This window comes from Calidris pugnax, unplaced genomic scaffold (assembly GCF_001431845.1).
Source record: "Calidris pugnax isolate Ruff unplaced genomic scaffold, ASM143184v1 scaffold360, whole genome shotgun sequence".
Classification (NCBI taxonomy): Eukaryota; Metazoa; Chordata; class Aves; order Charadriiformes; family Scolopacidae; genus Calidris; species Calidris pugnax.
The window spans coordinates 391,877-404,498 of NW_015091129.1; the positions used below are offsets into that span (position 1 = coordinate 391,877).

The following is a 12,622-nucleotide window of genomic DNA, read 5'->3' on the forward strand; positions in this document are numbered from 1 at the left end:
AATGGTTTAGAGTAATGCAGACATGAAAAAAAATTAATTATGCAGAATGCATATTATAATTCTTCTCCACTCTCAGTTAGCCACTGGTTCTCAGGCAGAGTTCTTGTCAATAAGCCAGAGATGAGGAAAAAACCGGGCTCAGAAAAGCTCCAGGTAACATATAACTGGTGCAAGTAAACTATTAAAAGTACTTAAAATCAGGGGTTAAAATCAGAATTTCTGAGTGACAATATAGTTTTATAAGAGAAGAATGATGTGAAAGCATACTAGAAACACTGACTGCTCTTCAGAAGGTGACTGAAGTAATGATTCTTTGAGGTCTGATCTCAATACATTTATAAGACTCTTCATAGCTGTAGTAATAAAAATGTACAGGACAGACTATATTATAAGGGGGACACTCTGCAATGTGAATTTAATGCATCATAGTACTGTTTCAAAATAAAATAGACTTAACACATTGCAATCAGTGTGTTGTTAGGCACTTTTCAGGGTTCATACTGTTCTAAGGATGAAAATTTAATCTGTTTTCAAGAATAGCATTTAATGAAATTTCTTTATAATTTATTTCTAAAGAATGTACAGTGCAGCAATTTTTATTGTTTCTATGTCAAAATTGCTATCAACCATAATGGAAAACCTGTGTATGTATTGATTTTTTGCTGCAGACATTAATTCTATGAGGAAATCTTAAGTGAGGGATGGAGAGGAAAGGAAAAATAACTGGAAGATTTTAATGTATTGGGGGTGATCCATATAGGGCTTACATCTTTGCCAATCAGATCCTCTTGATTTTCCACAATTCCCCAGGGAGCTATACCAATGGTGCAGATCTTCCCTCGAGATTTTGAAGCATGATCTTTCAGTGCATCTCCAACATGCCGAATGACTCCTGGGAAAGAAACAGCATAAAATAGGAATTCATAATTATGTCCTCTTTGTGCATTAAAGTATGGATTTAGCATGGAATTCTTTTTTAGGGAACATTTATGCATTTACTTACAATTAAGTAAAATTTTGAATATATTCCTATTGATGATTATTACAGTAATACTGTATGTGCATTTTATCTAATCTAAAAAATATTAAATGAAGTAGCAAGAAAAATTTAAATAGCCCTAGAAATAAGAATGGAAATGTTTACAGCTTACTGTAACTTGTTTATCTGCACTTGTGTTCACAAATATATGTTCATGTAAGCTTTCGTATTCATTCCAAACACAGAAAGAAGCACGGAAACGAAAAAACCCAAACCAACAACCCCCCCAAAAAGTGTATCTTGCACAGAAATGTTCCCTTCTGTCTGCATAAAGGATGGAAATATGCAAACATCATTATGCTACCCTGTGGTGACCTAGTCTACCATTCTTTCCAAACAAACTCAATCACCTGACATAGTTTCCAGTAGAGTGTTAGAAATCTCCCTGGAGATCAGTGAGAACAGAAACTAGTACAGAGGGAATGACTGCTACCCAGCTCTCTTCCAAATGCTTTCTGGTAACTTCTCTCGGGTGATCTAGGCCAGATTTGTCAGGGTTTCAGTGGTACCTCTGTGGAGAGGACAAGTGCTATTCCTCCTTCCTTTTATAAAATAATTTTTTTACTTGTGTATCAATAACTATTTTTGTTATAGTGGCTGCACTGAAGAACGTCTGTGGATTTGCTACAGATCTTATCAGTTACTCAGTTTCTATATTTGCTTCTTGTTCAGATTCCACAATTCCAAGATGACTGGATTGGAATTACAACTGTCACACAACAGATGTGATTTTAGCCATAGTTTTTCTGCACCATAAATGAAACAAATAAGAAGAAAAACCACAACCTAACAAATCCTCAAAGTCCTGGAGTCCAATTTCCTTCCTGTGGTGGAAAAGGGAAAAAGACCAACTCTGTACCTGCAATTAGCTAAGAAAATCAGCTATGATCCAGTAACCCAAAAGATTCAAAGCAGAAAAATCTCTACAGACTGCAAAAAGTTCTGCTATTTAGAATAATCAATTTTTGGCATAACATGAATATTCAAAACAACTTGTTTAAGTCATTTAACAGTCATGGTTTTAGCCAGGTACGCACCATGCCTGTCACATCGTCGATTCTCAGTTTAACAGCAGTATTCCAGAATTTTTCAATTATACTTTTCCTTAAGAGAGGAATCAACAGAACAGACTGTACCAAGAAATACCCTATTTGTACAATTTCACATAGAGATAAACCCCTTAATTTTCACTTACACAGGTTGAAAACCTAACCCATGAGCAATCAACTGTTTTGCTCCAGAAATCAAAAACAGCAGTAAGAGGTAACTGATAATGCAGAACTACTTTTGGAATAACATGTTTTTGAAATAACACACAGGAACTTGAAGTTCACTGTCTTGTCTACAGAAATTATGCTGAATTTCCCAGTTAATTTGTATTGTTTTGGCATTTGCAACTATGATGATTTGAAAAATGGTACAAAGCAGTCATACAAATGCAAATGTTATAGTCAATGCTTGTTCACAAGATTTCTGTAGTTTGATTTCTACTGTTTCTGTGGTAATCCACTGCAATGACTGTACAACATCTACAGTTTTCTAATGTGCTTTTAACTTAAAATTTTTATCTATCATCATTACTACAGGAGTATCTGGCAACTAACATAACTATTATCATCACAGTACACAGGTCAACATTTAACCTGATTTTCTTCCTTGTCCTGCAGAGATGTGGGGGATGTTACATACATGTAATAGACTCTATCTATCTAACACTCCAGAAGCTATGCTGCTTCTTTACTATTTCTATTGCTGCTGTGATAAAACTGGATATTGTTTTAAATTTGATGTGCTCTGGAAGCTAAAAAGCCCAAGACTCCTATTAAGCATTCATATTCAAATATGTAGGAGTTGATTCACAATGCACTCAAATTAATGCATGACAGAGTGATTACAATGGTTTTCATAGACAGTAAGAGGATATACTCTGTGGGATTACTAAAGCCATAAATTTTATCTTTGTTACTGTAGCAAATGAGAATGACATAAGAATTTACATGTACAGTTCAAAATTTTTTGCATTTACTTCTAGCAGAACACTTTCCCCCAACTCTCTCCTCCTTTCTGTCTCCTTCAGGTTACTGGGAAGCCACTGCCCAATCTTTTTTATCTGGAGAACTGTTTTGCAGCTTAGTCCCAAAACCTACGTGATCTCTCCCAGCAGAGCTGGGCCAGTCACTATCTTGGGTCATTAGGACACCCATACTGTATGTTACAGATGTCCATAACTTTGAATAGAAATGGTAATGTTATTGCTCTTGCTGCAGGGGTAATAGAAAAAAATTAAGTCAAGCTGTCTACAAGAAAGGAAAAAGTGAATCTGATTCACAATAAGTTTTCCACCGCACCCACAAAACAGAACCTTCTTTCCTTTCATACATCAGATCATCTTGTAAGATAAAATAAAGGTCTTTTCCAGATGAAAATCTTTTCTGTTTTATGTAATAAGAGTATGACCTCTTTGGTTTCTGGTTAGTAGTCCTTCCCTGTAGCTTACTGTTGATCTTTTAAAGTCGTCACTGACAATATACTAATATAACTGCCTCATAGGAGGCTTTATTTTCAGCTCCCTAGTGTGCTTTTCATGCTTTAGCAAATGTTTTATTCCCTGGTAGCTGTCAGTCTGGTGTGAATTTGGCATTTTTTTGTTTGCACACAGTACAGCCAACACTAATAAAATAAAACATGGAATGGCTAATCTCATCAGTCCTAATTTTTTTCTGTGATGAAATCTCTTAGATGCCACTGTGCTTGCCTTTCAATGTTGCTGTTACCTGTGTTTACTCCTCCAGTGAATATCCAAGCTCCAGTTGTCATGGCAGCCTTAATGAGGCCTTTTCCGAAGACTTGCTTGAGTTTTGGCTGAAGTTCAAAATTCTGAAGGCCCCCGTGCACAGAGATGAGAAGTTTAGGGAGCTCAAGCTGCCACTCTTTGGTCATCAGATGCAGAAGAAGGTCAGGCTTTGTGTCAAAAGACACACGTACATACTGCAGAAATAAAGGTGGTAGTAGATAAAAAGGATTGGTTATATTCACTGGTTGCTAATACACACGATCTATGCCCAACAGATTACTGAAAAAAACCCCAACATTTATGACAAAAACGCTAATTGATAACTCCACCGGCTGCGGAGTGACTGGGGCCGGGGGGGGCCGAGGCGCGGCCTGGGCTGTAGCCGGGGCCAGAGCTGGTGGAGGTGTGGGCCTGGCCGGAGCAGCCGGAGCTAGTGGGGGGGCAGCCGGTGCCTTGGCTTGTGCTGCTGGCTGTTGGGGGGCAGCCGGTGCCCTGGGGGCCGGTGCTGGTGGGGGGGCAACCGGTGCCTTGGAGGCTGGAGTCGGCATGGCCTTGACCGCTGGAGTTGGGTGGCCTTGGCCGGTGCCGCTGCAGGCGGGGGAGCGGCCGGGGCTGGGGCTGGTTCAGTTTGTGTCTCTGCCCTCTCTGATCCCACCCGTGTCTGAGTACAATACTGCACGCTGCATAACGCTCACTCCTGCACCAATACTTAATAATAATAAATCCTGCCTGCATTACATTCAGTAAAATCGACAGCACTGTCACCATTAAGTGACGATAATCACAACAATCACAACAATTCTCCAAAGAGCCCACAGGTTTTTCATCCTCCAATTCCGTTATTATCACTTCGGGATAATCACTAACAGGCAAAGTAAACTTTCCCCAGGTGAAATCAGAAGTGAAATTAGCAACAGAATCAACCCCCTGATGCCCAAGAGATGCAGGTATCATAGCAATCACACTGATCACATTATACATCTGGAGGCAAATCCACACGAACATAGCACGCTTGACCCACCACATCCAGACACAAAAAACAAATAAGCCCTTCAATATATTTGACCAGTCAAACATCAGCGTGTTAACAAACTTCATACAAAGCTCTCTGACAACATCATATAAAATGTTCTGTAGGAACGACATGATGTAAGCTGTCGGTTTTCTCTAAACAAGCTGGAATTCAAACTATTCAAACAATCTTATCAGAGCTCGGGTAGTGCCACAATCATCGAGCCCCACGTTGGGCACCAATAATTCCGTCGTGGTTTCAGCCGAAATCCGCAACTGGACCGACAGATGGCCCTTCCCCCCGCCTCCCGAAAGAGGAGAGGAAGAGATAAGGAGATTGAAAAGTTCAGAATTAACTAAACTACTTTAATGAAAAATTAATATTAAAATAAAAAAGAGAGAAGAAAATAATGAAATAGATACAATATATATATAAAACTGTATCAAGCTCCCAGGATGACAGTCCCATCACCAGCAGGCACTGGGGAAGTCCCAGCCTGGACTCAGTGATGGATGGGAACTGGGTTCCAGCTCTGGAGTCAGGAACACATGGATTGGGATCAAAGGCAGATGAACTGACAAGGTCCTCTTCGGATGTTGGCCATTGCAGGAAGAGAGCTGACCCTTTGATCCCTCAGCTTTTATACTGAGCATGGGGCAGATGGGATGGAATACCCCTGTTGGTCAGGTTTGGGTCACCTGTCCTGTCCGTTCCTCCCCACAGGTGTGACCCCTCTACGTTTTTCCATTTCTGACCCTCTAAGGGGCAAATAACGAAAATTGGCTGACCTTGGTTGTTACAGCAATAAGTATAAGTAAGGGCCTCTCTGCATACCATTCCCTGGCATTTAGCACAAACATTGATCTTATCACTCTGAGAACGAGCAGTTTTCTCCACAATACGCCGTTAATTTCAGAGAGTTAGAGAGGCCTAGCTGAAACGTAAAGTTACAGAACACAAAATTGATCTGGTTTTACTTCAAACTGGGACATTAAGTTAGGAAACTAGGAAACTAGAAATAATGGAACACTTGTAATTCATAGGCTCGACAATTTTCCTTTATATAGGAAATTAACTCCATATGATTAGCAATGCTTAAAAGAGAAATGTCTTTAATTTATGGATGTAAAAGCTGAAGCAAAAATTTAAGTGGTCTGCCACAGATAACATAGGTGCATGACTGTGCAATCACTTGTATCTTATTTTCAAACTAACACAATCAAACTCTCAAAAGGTAGGAAATAACAGAACCCAGCACTGTTGTTTAAGCACGTATAAGTTTAAATTGAGCAAGACTATTAAACAAGTACTTTTCAGATGAACGAATGCTAATGTATGACTTATAGACTGATTCATGAATTTGCCTAACATGGCACAGGACCCTAACAGAGCTTTGAAACACATTTACACGTTTCCAGTTCTTTGCCCTTCTGTACTACATCTGCAGCATTTTGCCCCAAGGGGGAGCATGCCCACCTGTGTGTCTTCAAAGTTTCTACAGCACTACCATGTTGCACACAGACCTGTCTCTTCATGACAAGTCTTTCTCTCTGGGGCTCTTTCTCCTGCTCTTTCTGTTGCTGATGTATGAAGGGTTTCACAAAACCCGTAAACGGGTCAGATGATACCTTTCTGGATTCTAAGTGGCACAGAAGAAATGGGCCATCAGAGGGTAAAATTCTTTCTATAGCTGGTGAGATGGGGAAGGACACTCTTAATTGAATAAAATAAGTTGTAGAAAGCCTCTCATCTGTCAAGCTCCTGATTGAACCAATGCATATAGAGTTGTTTCTGTAGTCTTTCCCTTGATGGGTCATTAGCACAGCCATCACCTGTTTAGTGCAAGCACCTTTGATTTCAGCCAGAGGAATGCCTAGTTCTAACTTATTTATTGTAACATGCCAGGTAGTATAATATCCATGCATTATGTAATAATTTTGTCCCTTTTTAACATGTCTAGTCCGTATTTCTTGCCAAAAGACCGTTCTTTTTTAGTAAGTCATATGACAGTGAAGTACACTCCTTGCTAGTTGAGTAAGAAATTAGGACTTGACTTTTTCCAGAAGAAATTGCTAATAGACAGGTTTCTTTGCAAGAATGGGTTGTTGTACAGTGAACAGCCATTCTCAATATTTCTGGAAGCAGAAGTCTTTTTGGGCAAATAGTCACAAGGGAAGCAAGAGGGACACAAACTGAAAGCTGAGCAAGAACTTGGGAATGCACATTCACCTCAGGGCATCAGTGATGTTCTCTGCAGCAGCCAGGCAAAATTATAACAGCTAATGGACAAAGAGCATGCAATATTTATGCCTAGCAAGAGCATAATGTACCCTGGAGCTTTTATATACACAAACGGCACCCTCAGTAGCTACCCATTCAATTTGCTGTGTGGGAGTTGAGAAAATCTTGCATGGTACCTGATCCCACTGACCAGATGGTGAAGCTAATAATTTTGATTAGGGTTCAAGGGCTGTCAAAATTTTAAGACACCAGAGGGGTTTTAAGGAGACTGATTCTTATCCCGTTTGCTCTGCCTTTAGGGAGAGCTGAGGTTACAGAGGGCAATGCCTTGTTACACTGCAGGCATTAATATATGGACAACATCCTTCAAGTGGGCATACATGAAACCTCTGCTGGTCAAACTGTGGAGATTATGTTTTGGGATCACTGGTATCATACTCTGTTTTTTGGTGAAGGCAGCCTGCAAGTTTTAAGAACATAATTAAAGTGAATTTATATTTGTAAGGGCCATATAAATTTGCTGAAAACAGAGGCCACTGCACCATCTCTTTTGAAATTAAGATCAAGGCACAAATGGCATCAGATGTGTATTACCTAATCCAGTCATTTTTTTGATTCCTTAGCATTGTTTTATACCCCAGAATGTGTGACTTCACTGTCCTGGTCTTCCTAAGCCTATGTATTGATTGGCAAAAATCTCTTTCATTTACTTATCCACTAAGACCTCTGAATTTCAATAAATATCGATCTTTACAGTGAATCCCAAAGTCAGAAGAAATATTTTTTTTATATTTATTACAAAAAGATGCAGGCAAAATCCCTTTATACTTATGATAAGAGATTTATGATAATTTCCTCTTTATAAAGAGGAAATTCAAGCAAAAATAAATCTGAAAGTTTTTTTCATATAAATTCATATAAATTAAAAATTAAATCATCATGGATAGGCTTCACTGTTTCTGAAGCCTTTGGAGAAGGGCAAAGGCCCAAACATTGTGATTTTTCTTCTGTGCATAGACCTGAATTTTTATGACTGTCTGATTCATTTTTGCTTTTACAGAGGGCATTTTCAGTTTGGTGTGCTTGAGATTACTCTTTTGCCATTTAACTAGTAAGTACAAGAGAATTCCTTTGTCATCACTTTCAAAGTATGCATTAAATTATGAGTAAATACTTTTAAGGCCATTTTTGTCCATATTAAAAATTCATTTCTTTCAAACTTGTAGCAGGATATTGGGCCTTTTCAGTTTTTGTTTAGAATCTTAATGAGTATTTCTGCCATTCCTGAATTCTTTTGCTATAAACTCCGGAGGCAGATTTAAAATTGAAATGTAAATCTAAGCCAAACCACTGCTCTGTTACCCTGAAATTCCATGTCTAGTGTATCTGTCAGCTGTAAAAATGATTGATTCTAATGACAAATGATTTAACCCCTTCTTTACGGGGGTGCTGTATGGATAAGATGGAACAATTCAGTTCCTATGTGTCTGCAGAGCAGGGCAAGATAGGAAGCAGAAGTACAGTTTTGAACCACAAAACCTATGGATTGACCTGACTGACATCAGCATAACACTGTGAAATGAGAATCACAAAGTTCAAGCTGTCATGCCCCTTTGATCCTGGATCTAGCACAGACGTAGTCAGCAAGGGTGCCACTTGGTGACAGTAGTCATTTCATTTTCTTATCAAGTGGTTTCCTAAAAAATTACTGTGCCCATCATCAGTCAAATAGTCAGATGCTTGTGAGTTGGACTCCAGAGCCTTAGGGCAAAAGTCAAAGTTCCTGAATGATAAAATTACTACTCTGTTACTCAAGCAGAACTGTCTCATTAAAGTAGGTGGTGAATGATTGCAGATGAGAGTCTCAGTGAATAAAATAGAAAGATTCACAATTTTGTTGCATTTCTCTACAGAGAGCACCTTTTGATCTGCAGTCTACCTTTGCTCCTTTGTTTCTCTTTGATACATGCAGCACTAGATGGCTATTTCACCTATCTAAGTAAGATTCCATCACTGCAGACCCTTCTTCAGCTAAAGGCCGGTTCCCTCAGAGGGTGATCTTCACATAAAAAATAGGCCTGATGTAATTTTCACCAAATTCAGCAGAAAAAATATCAGTTAGACTGAAACCAGATTGGTTCCTTATAAGTTAATATTCTTCTTAACCTCTTAAGGCCTCATCCAAGTTCCCCTAAAGAGTCAGTGCAAGGACCCTCATTGAGTTAAATGGGCTTTGGCAGATGCTTTTTTTTTTGTGTGTTCTTTCCCTTTTGTCTCCACATAGGACACCGTCTTTTAAGTTCTGTAAATGTTCTTTAAGTATTAATTTACTAGGACAAACCCCAATGTTTGCTGCTTTTTTCATGGTTTACTCAAGTTACAGGATTTTCTCTTTTTTTTTTCCTCTCAAATGCACTGATGGCTTTTAAGATCCATTTTACACATTTTTGATAAAACTCATTATATTTTAAAAGCAGAAATATACCTTTTCATGTGACTGATTTCCAAATATCCTTAATACAGTAAAATGTTTTGAGGATCTAGATATAGATCTGTCTAAGAAACTGTATATGTACATTGGAATTCTGCTGATGTTCTTTCATGTTTCCATGCACCATAAGAAAGGAGAAGTTTATAACACTGACGTAAACTTTATTTCTTCTACAGCTGCAAACATACGTTAGCTTTTCATTGTCTATATTAAATTTATCATCGGAATGCATTCAATTAGGAGAAATGCGTTTAACTCACTGAAGCTTTTCAGAGAGCCGTCTTCCACCTATCCTTGAAAAATCATAATCAAAGAAATATCAGTTCTGTGAAGAGCACTCCTTTAAAAAAAGTTGATATGGAGTCCAGGCACACCAATTAATACAAGAATGTCAAAGGTTTTTTTGTGTGTGGAAAGGCAGATAGAAAATTAAAAAAAAATGGTTTAGCTTAATCACAAATTCAGTGCAAAGTGCATCACAGCAAGATTGTCTTTACTGGTCCACTAATGACCAGGAGCTATTTTGAAATTGTTCAGAATTTTGATCATAAATGGGGTGCAATCACTTACACTAGTTTGGTAATTGATCTCTGAGCTAGGGTAATAAATTGCCAGCTTATAGGTAGATAAATTCATCCATGTTATTTCTTAAGCTGCTAAGAGATGACTGATGCAAGCAGATCACACTTTATTAATTTTCCTATATTTTTTAAATCCATTGATTTATTGCAAAAGCTGGTAATAAGGTTTGCATATCTCCACATCCCTCTCAGGTCTTTTTACAGTTGTCAAAATTGAAAATCTGCCATAAAAACAATGTAAGTATGAACAGCAAAACTGTTACATGTGTTTATTCAACATTAGTGGGATGAGCCACTCTATAGTAACTGATTGATAACCGATGTTATCTAATGTTGGCAATATGTTTCTTATATAGTCTGCTGCACTCTCAGCTATTCATATTATCAATTTAAATAGCTTAGTCCAGCCCCACTGAAGATACTTTAACAACTCAAAATTCATGCTGTTTGAGAATTTTTGTTCTATGTGGCTGTGGAAATGAAATTAATGGCACAGTTCTATTGGCAATATGTAAATCTACATTGTTTGTTCTACTTTATTCCAAATCCATGTGCAATTTCAGTGTAATGTTCATTTTCTCAGCTAAAGATGCCACTGTTAGTTGTCTGGTGGCAACCCATAGTTGTATTATATCACTTGCATTTGTAGCTTGCAAATATACATGCAAAGTATCATAGATTTACTATCATATTTAGATATATATTATTAAAATATAATTCTGGTACTTTCAATAGAGGAAATAATTGTCCGTCAGTCTTACACATACTTATCTGTTCCATTAATTAACTACTTGTTTCCCAATCATAAATCTCAGGTTATGGTTTCCATGAATAAATCTCATCTCATTCCCTGTAGCCCGATTGAAAAAAATTGCCAAGGTTTACCTTGTTAATATTTTTCACGTGCGGGCATCCATTTTAGGAAATAAAGTAAGTAACAGGTGGTGAATTTTATGCCAAATTCTTCCCCTGATAATTTCCTTAATGTTGGTCAGCTTGCTAAATCTTTCTGCTTTATAGGGTCATTCTAGTAGCCAATAGGTAAAATATTAACCTACCACGACTGTCAGCAAAAATCAGCATGTATGCTAACAGTGATATGTGATATCTTGTAGCTAGAAAATAACTAAGTAGAATATTTTTAGAAAAGACAAACATGCATTTAGTATGTTTTCTCCATTTTCTCTCTCTCTCCTTCCGCCCTTTCTCATGAAGAGAGTTTTAAAGCACCATATCCGTACATGGTTAATGGCATGATGGTTGCTCTCTGAATCTTAGTTTTGGTGAAAAGTATTCTGTTTTCTTCCCATACCTTGTGAAGATACCAACAGCAGGGTTTGGCTCATTTCAATGCTGAAGGAGGTGTCATTTTATTCACAGTAAACAAATGTTAGTTACTGACTCAGAGTCTCTTCCCAGCAATGGCCTTGCAGATTTTTAGGTGATTGGTTATCAAATGAACATAAGGCATCTGTGATACTTTCAGAGATACGACCTGATTTTCTACCTGTTTCTTGATGCAACAGTGTTTTCTGGTTTCTTTCAAAAGAAACCATCCATCTGAATGAACAAAACCATCCACTCTAATCATTCAATCTCCAGCACCTATGAATCCATCTGAGGTGCTGGCTCTTGTATCTGGCTCTTGCTAGCATAGTACCCGATCTCTTCATTGTCTCTAATCCAACCAGTGCCACGACAGATCTGAGAGACCTGTTGGGAAGAAGTCAGGCAAAGAAGATGCTACTGGGTAGCTCAGCAGGTTATACCGCAGAGTGCCCAGGGGTTCCGCTTCAAGCCCCACTGCTTCTCAAAGCAGTATCTTGGCCAAGATGTGCTACGTACAGACTAATATTTCACTCCCAAAGTCCCAGGTTCTGCAGTTTAGATAGAGCCAGAGAGATTCTTCCTTTCATGTAATGCCACAAAAAAAAAATAATACATGCATGAGTTACTGCGGAAACACCCCTCCAATTTAGTGGAGCAATGGCTTCAGCAATACTTTGGTATAGCTCCATAGCATTGTATTATCATTAAATGACTTGCTCAAGGAAATCTGTGGCAGAATAGGGATTTCCCAAGTCCTAGCCTAGACACTTACTGGACCTCTTATTCCATTGAAAGATAAACCAGTAAGTGTAACTGGTCTATTCTCCGATACATGTCTGGAGGAATATTAAAAGAAATTTGGTATATTTCAATTTTTTCAGTCTTGCAGACACACACAGCAATGGGGAACCTTGGTTGAATTCCAAAGTCATCCAGAAAAAGAGGGATGGCTAGCCTTTGGAAGAAAATCGAGATAGCAGCACAATAGCATGTCTTCAGTTTTCATAAAGGTCGCCCTTCTTACACCGCACTCCAGCTTTTACAGTTATTTCTGTTCACCAATTCTTTGGCATGTGATAAATAAAAACATATGGTATGGTCTTGCACTAAATAATACATTAAAATGAAGTTAAGA

The 12,622-nt window shown here is 38.2% G+C and overlaps 1 protein-coding gene across 8 annotated transcripts in view; it reads right to left on the reverse strand.

Moving 5' to 3' along the window:
• The window catches only part of TRPM3 (transient receptor potential cation channel, subfamily M, member 3), a 278,412-nt gene that overhangs the window by 130,621 nt on the left and 135,169 nt on the right, over positions 1-12,622 (reverse strand). For all 8 annotated transcript variants that reach the window (XR_001413818.1, XM_014958485.1, XM_014958484.1 and 5 more), the window contains exons 4-5: positions 3,814-4,027; positions 768-892 (exon numbers count right to left, since the gene is read on the reverse strand). Coding sequence is in view for 7 of the 8 variants with exons in the window: in XM_014958485.1 (XP_014813971.1) it covers positions 768-892; positions 3,814-4,027 (339 nt within the window). In the remaining variant the exon portion in view is untranslated. The remainder of the gene's footprint in view (positions 1-767; positions 893-3,813; positions 4,028-12,622) is intronic.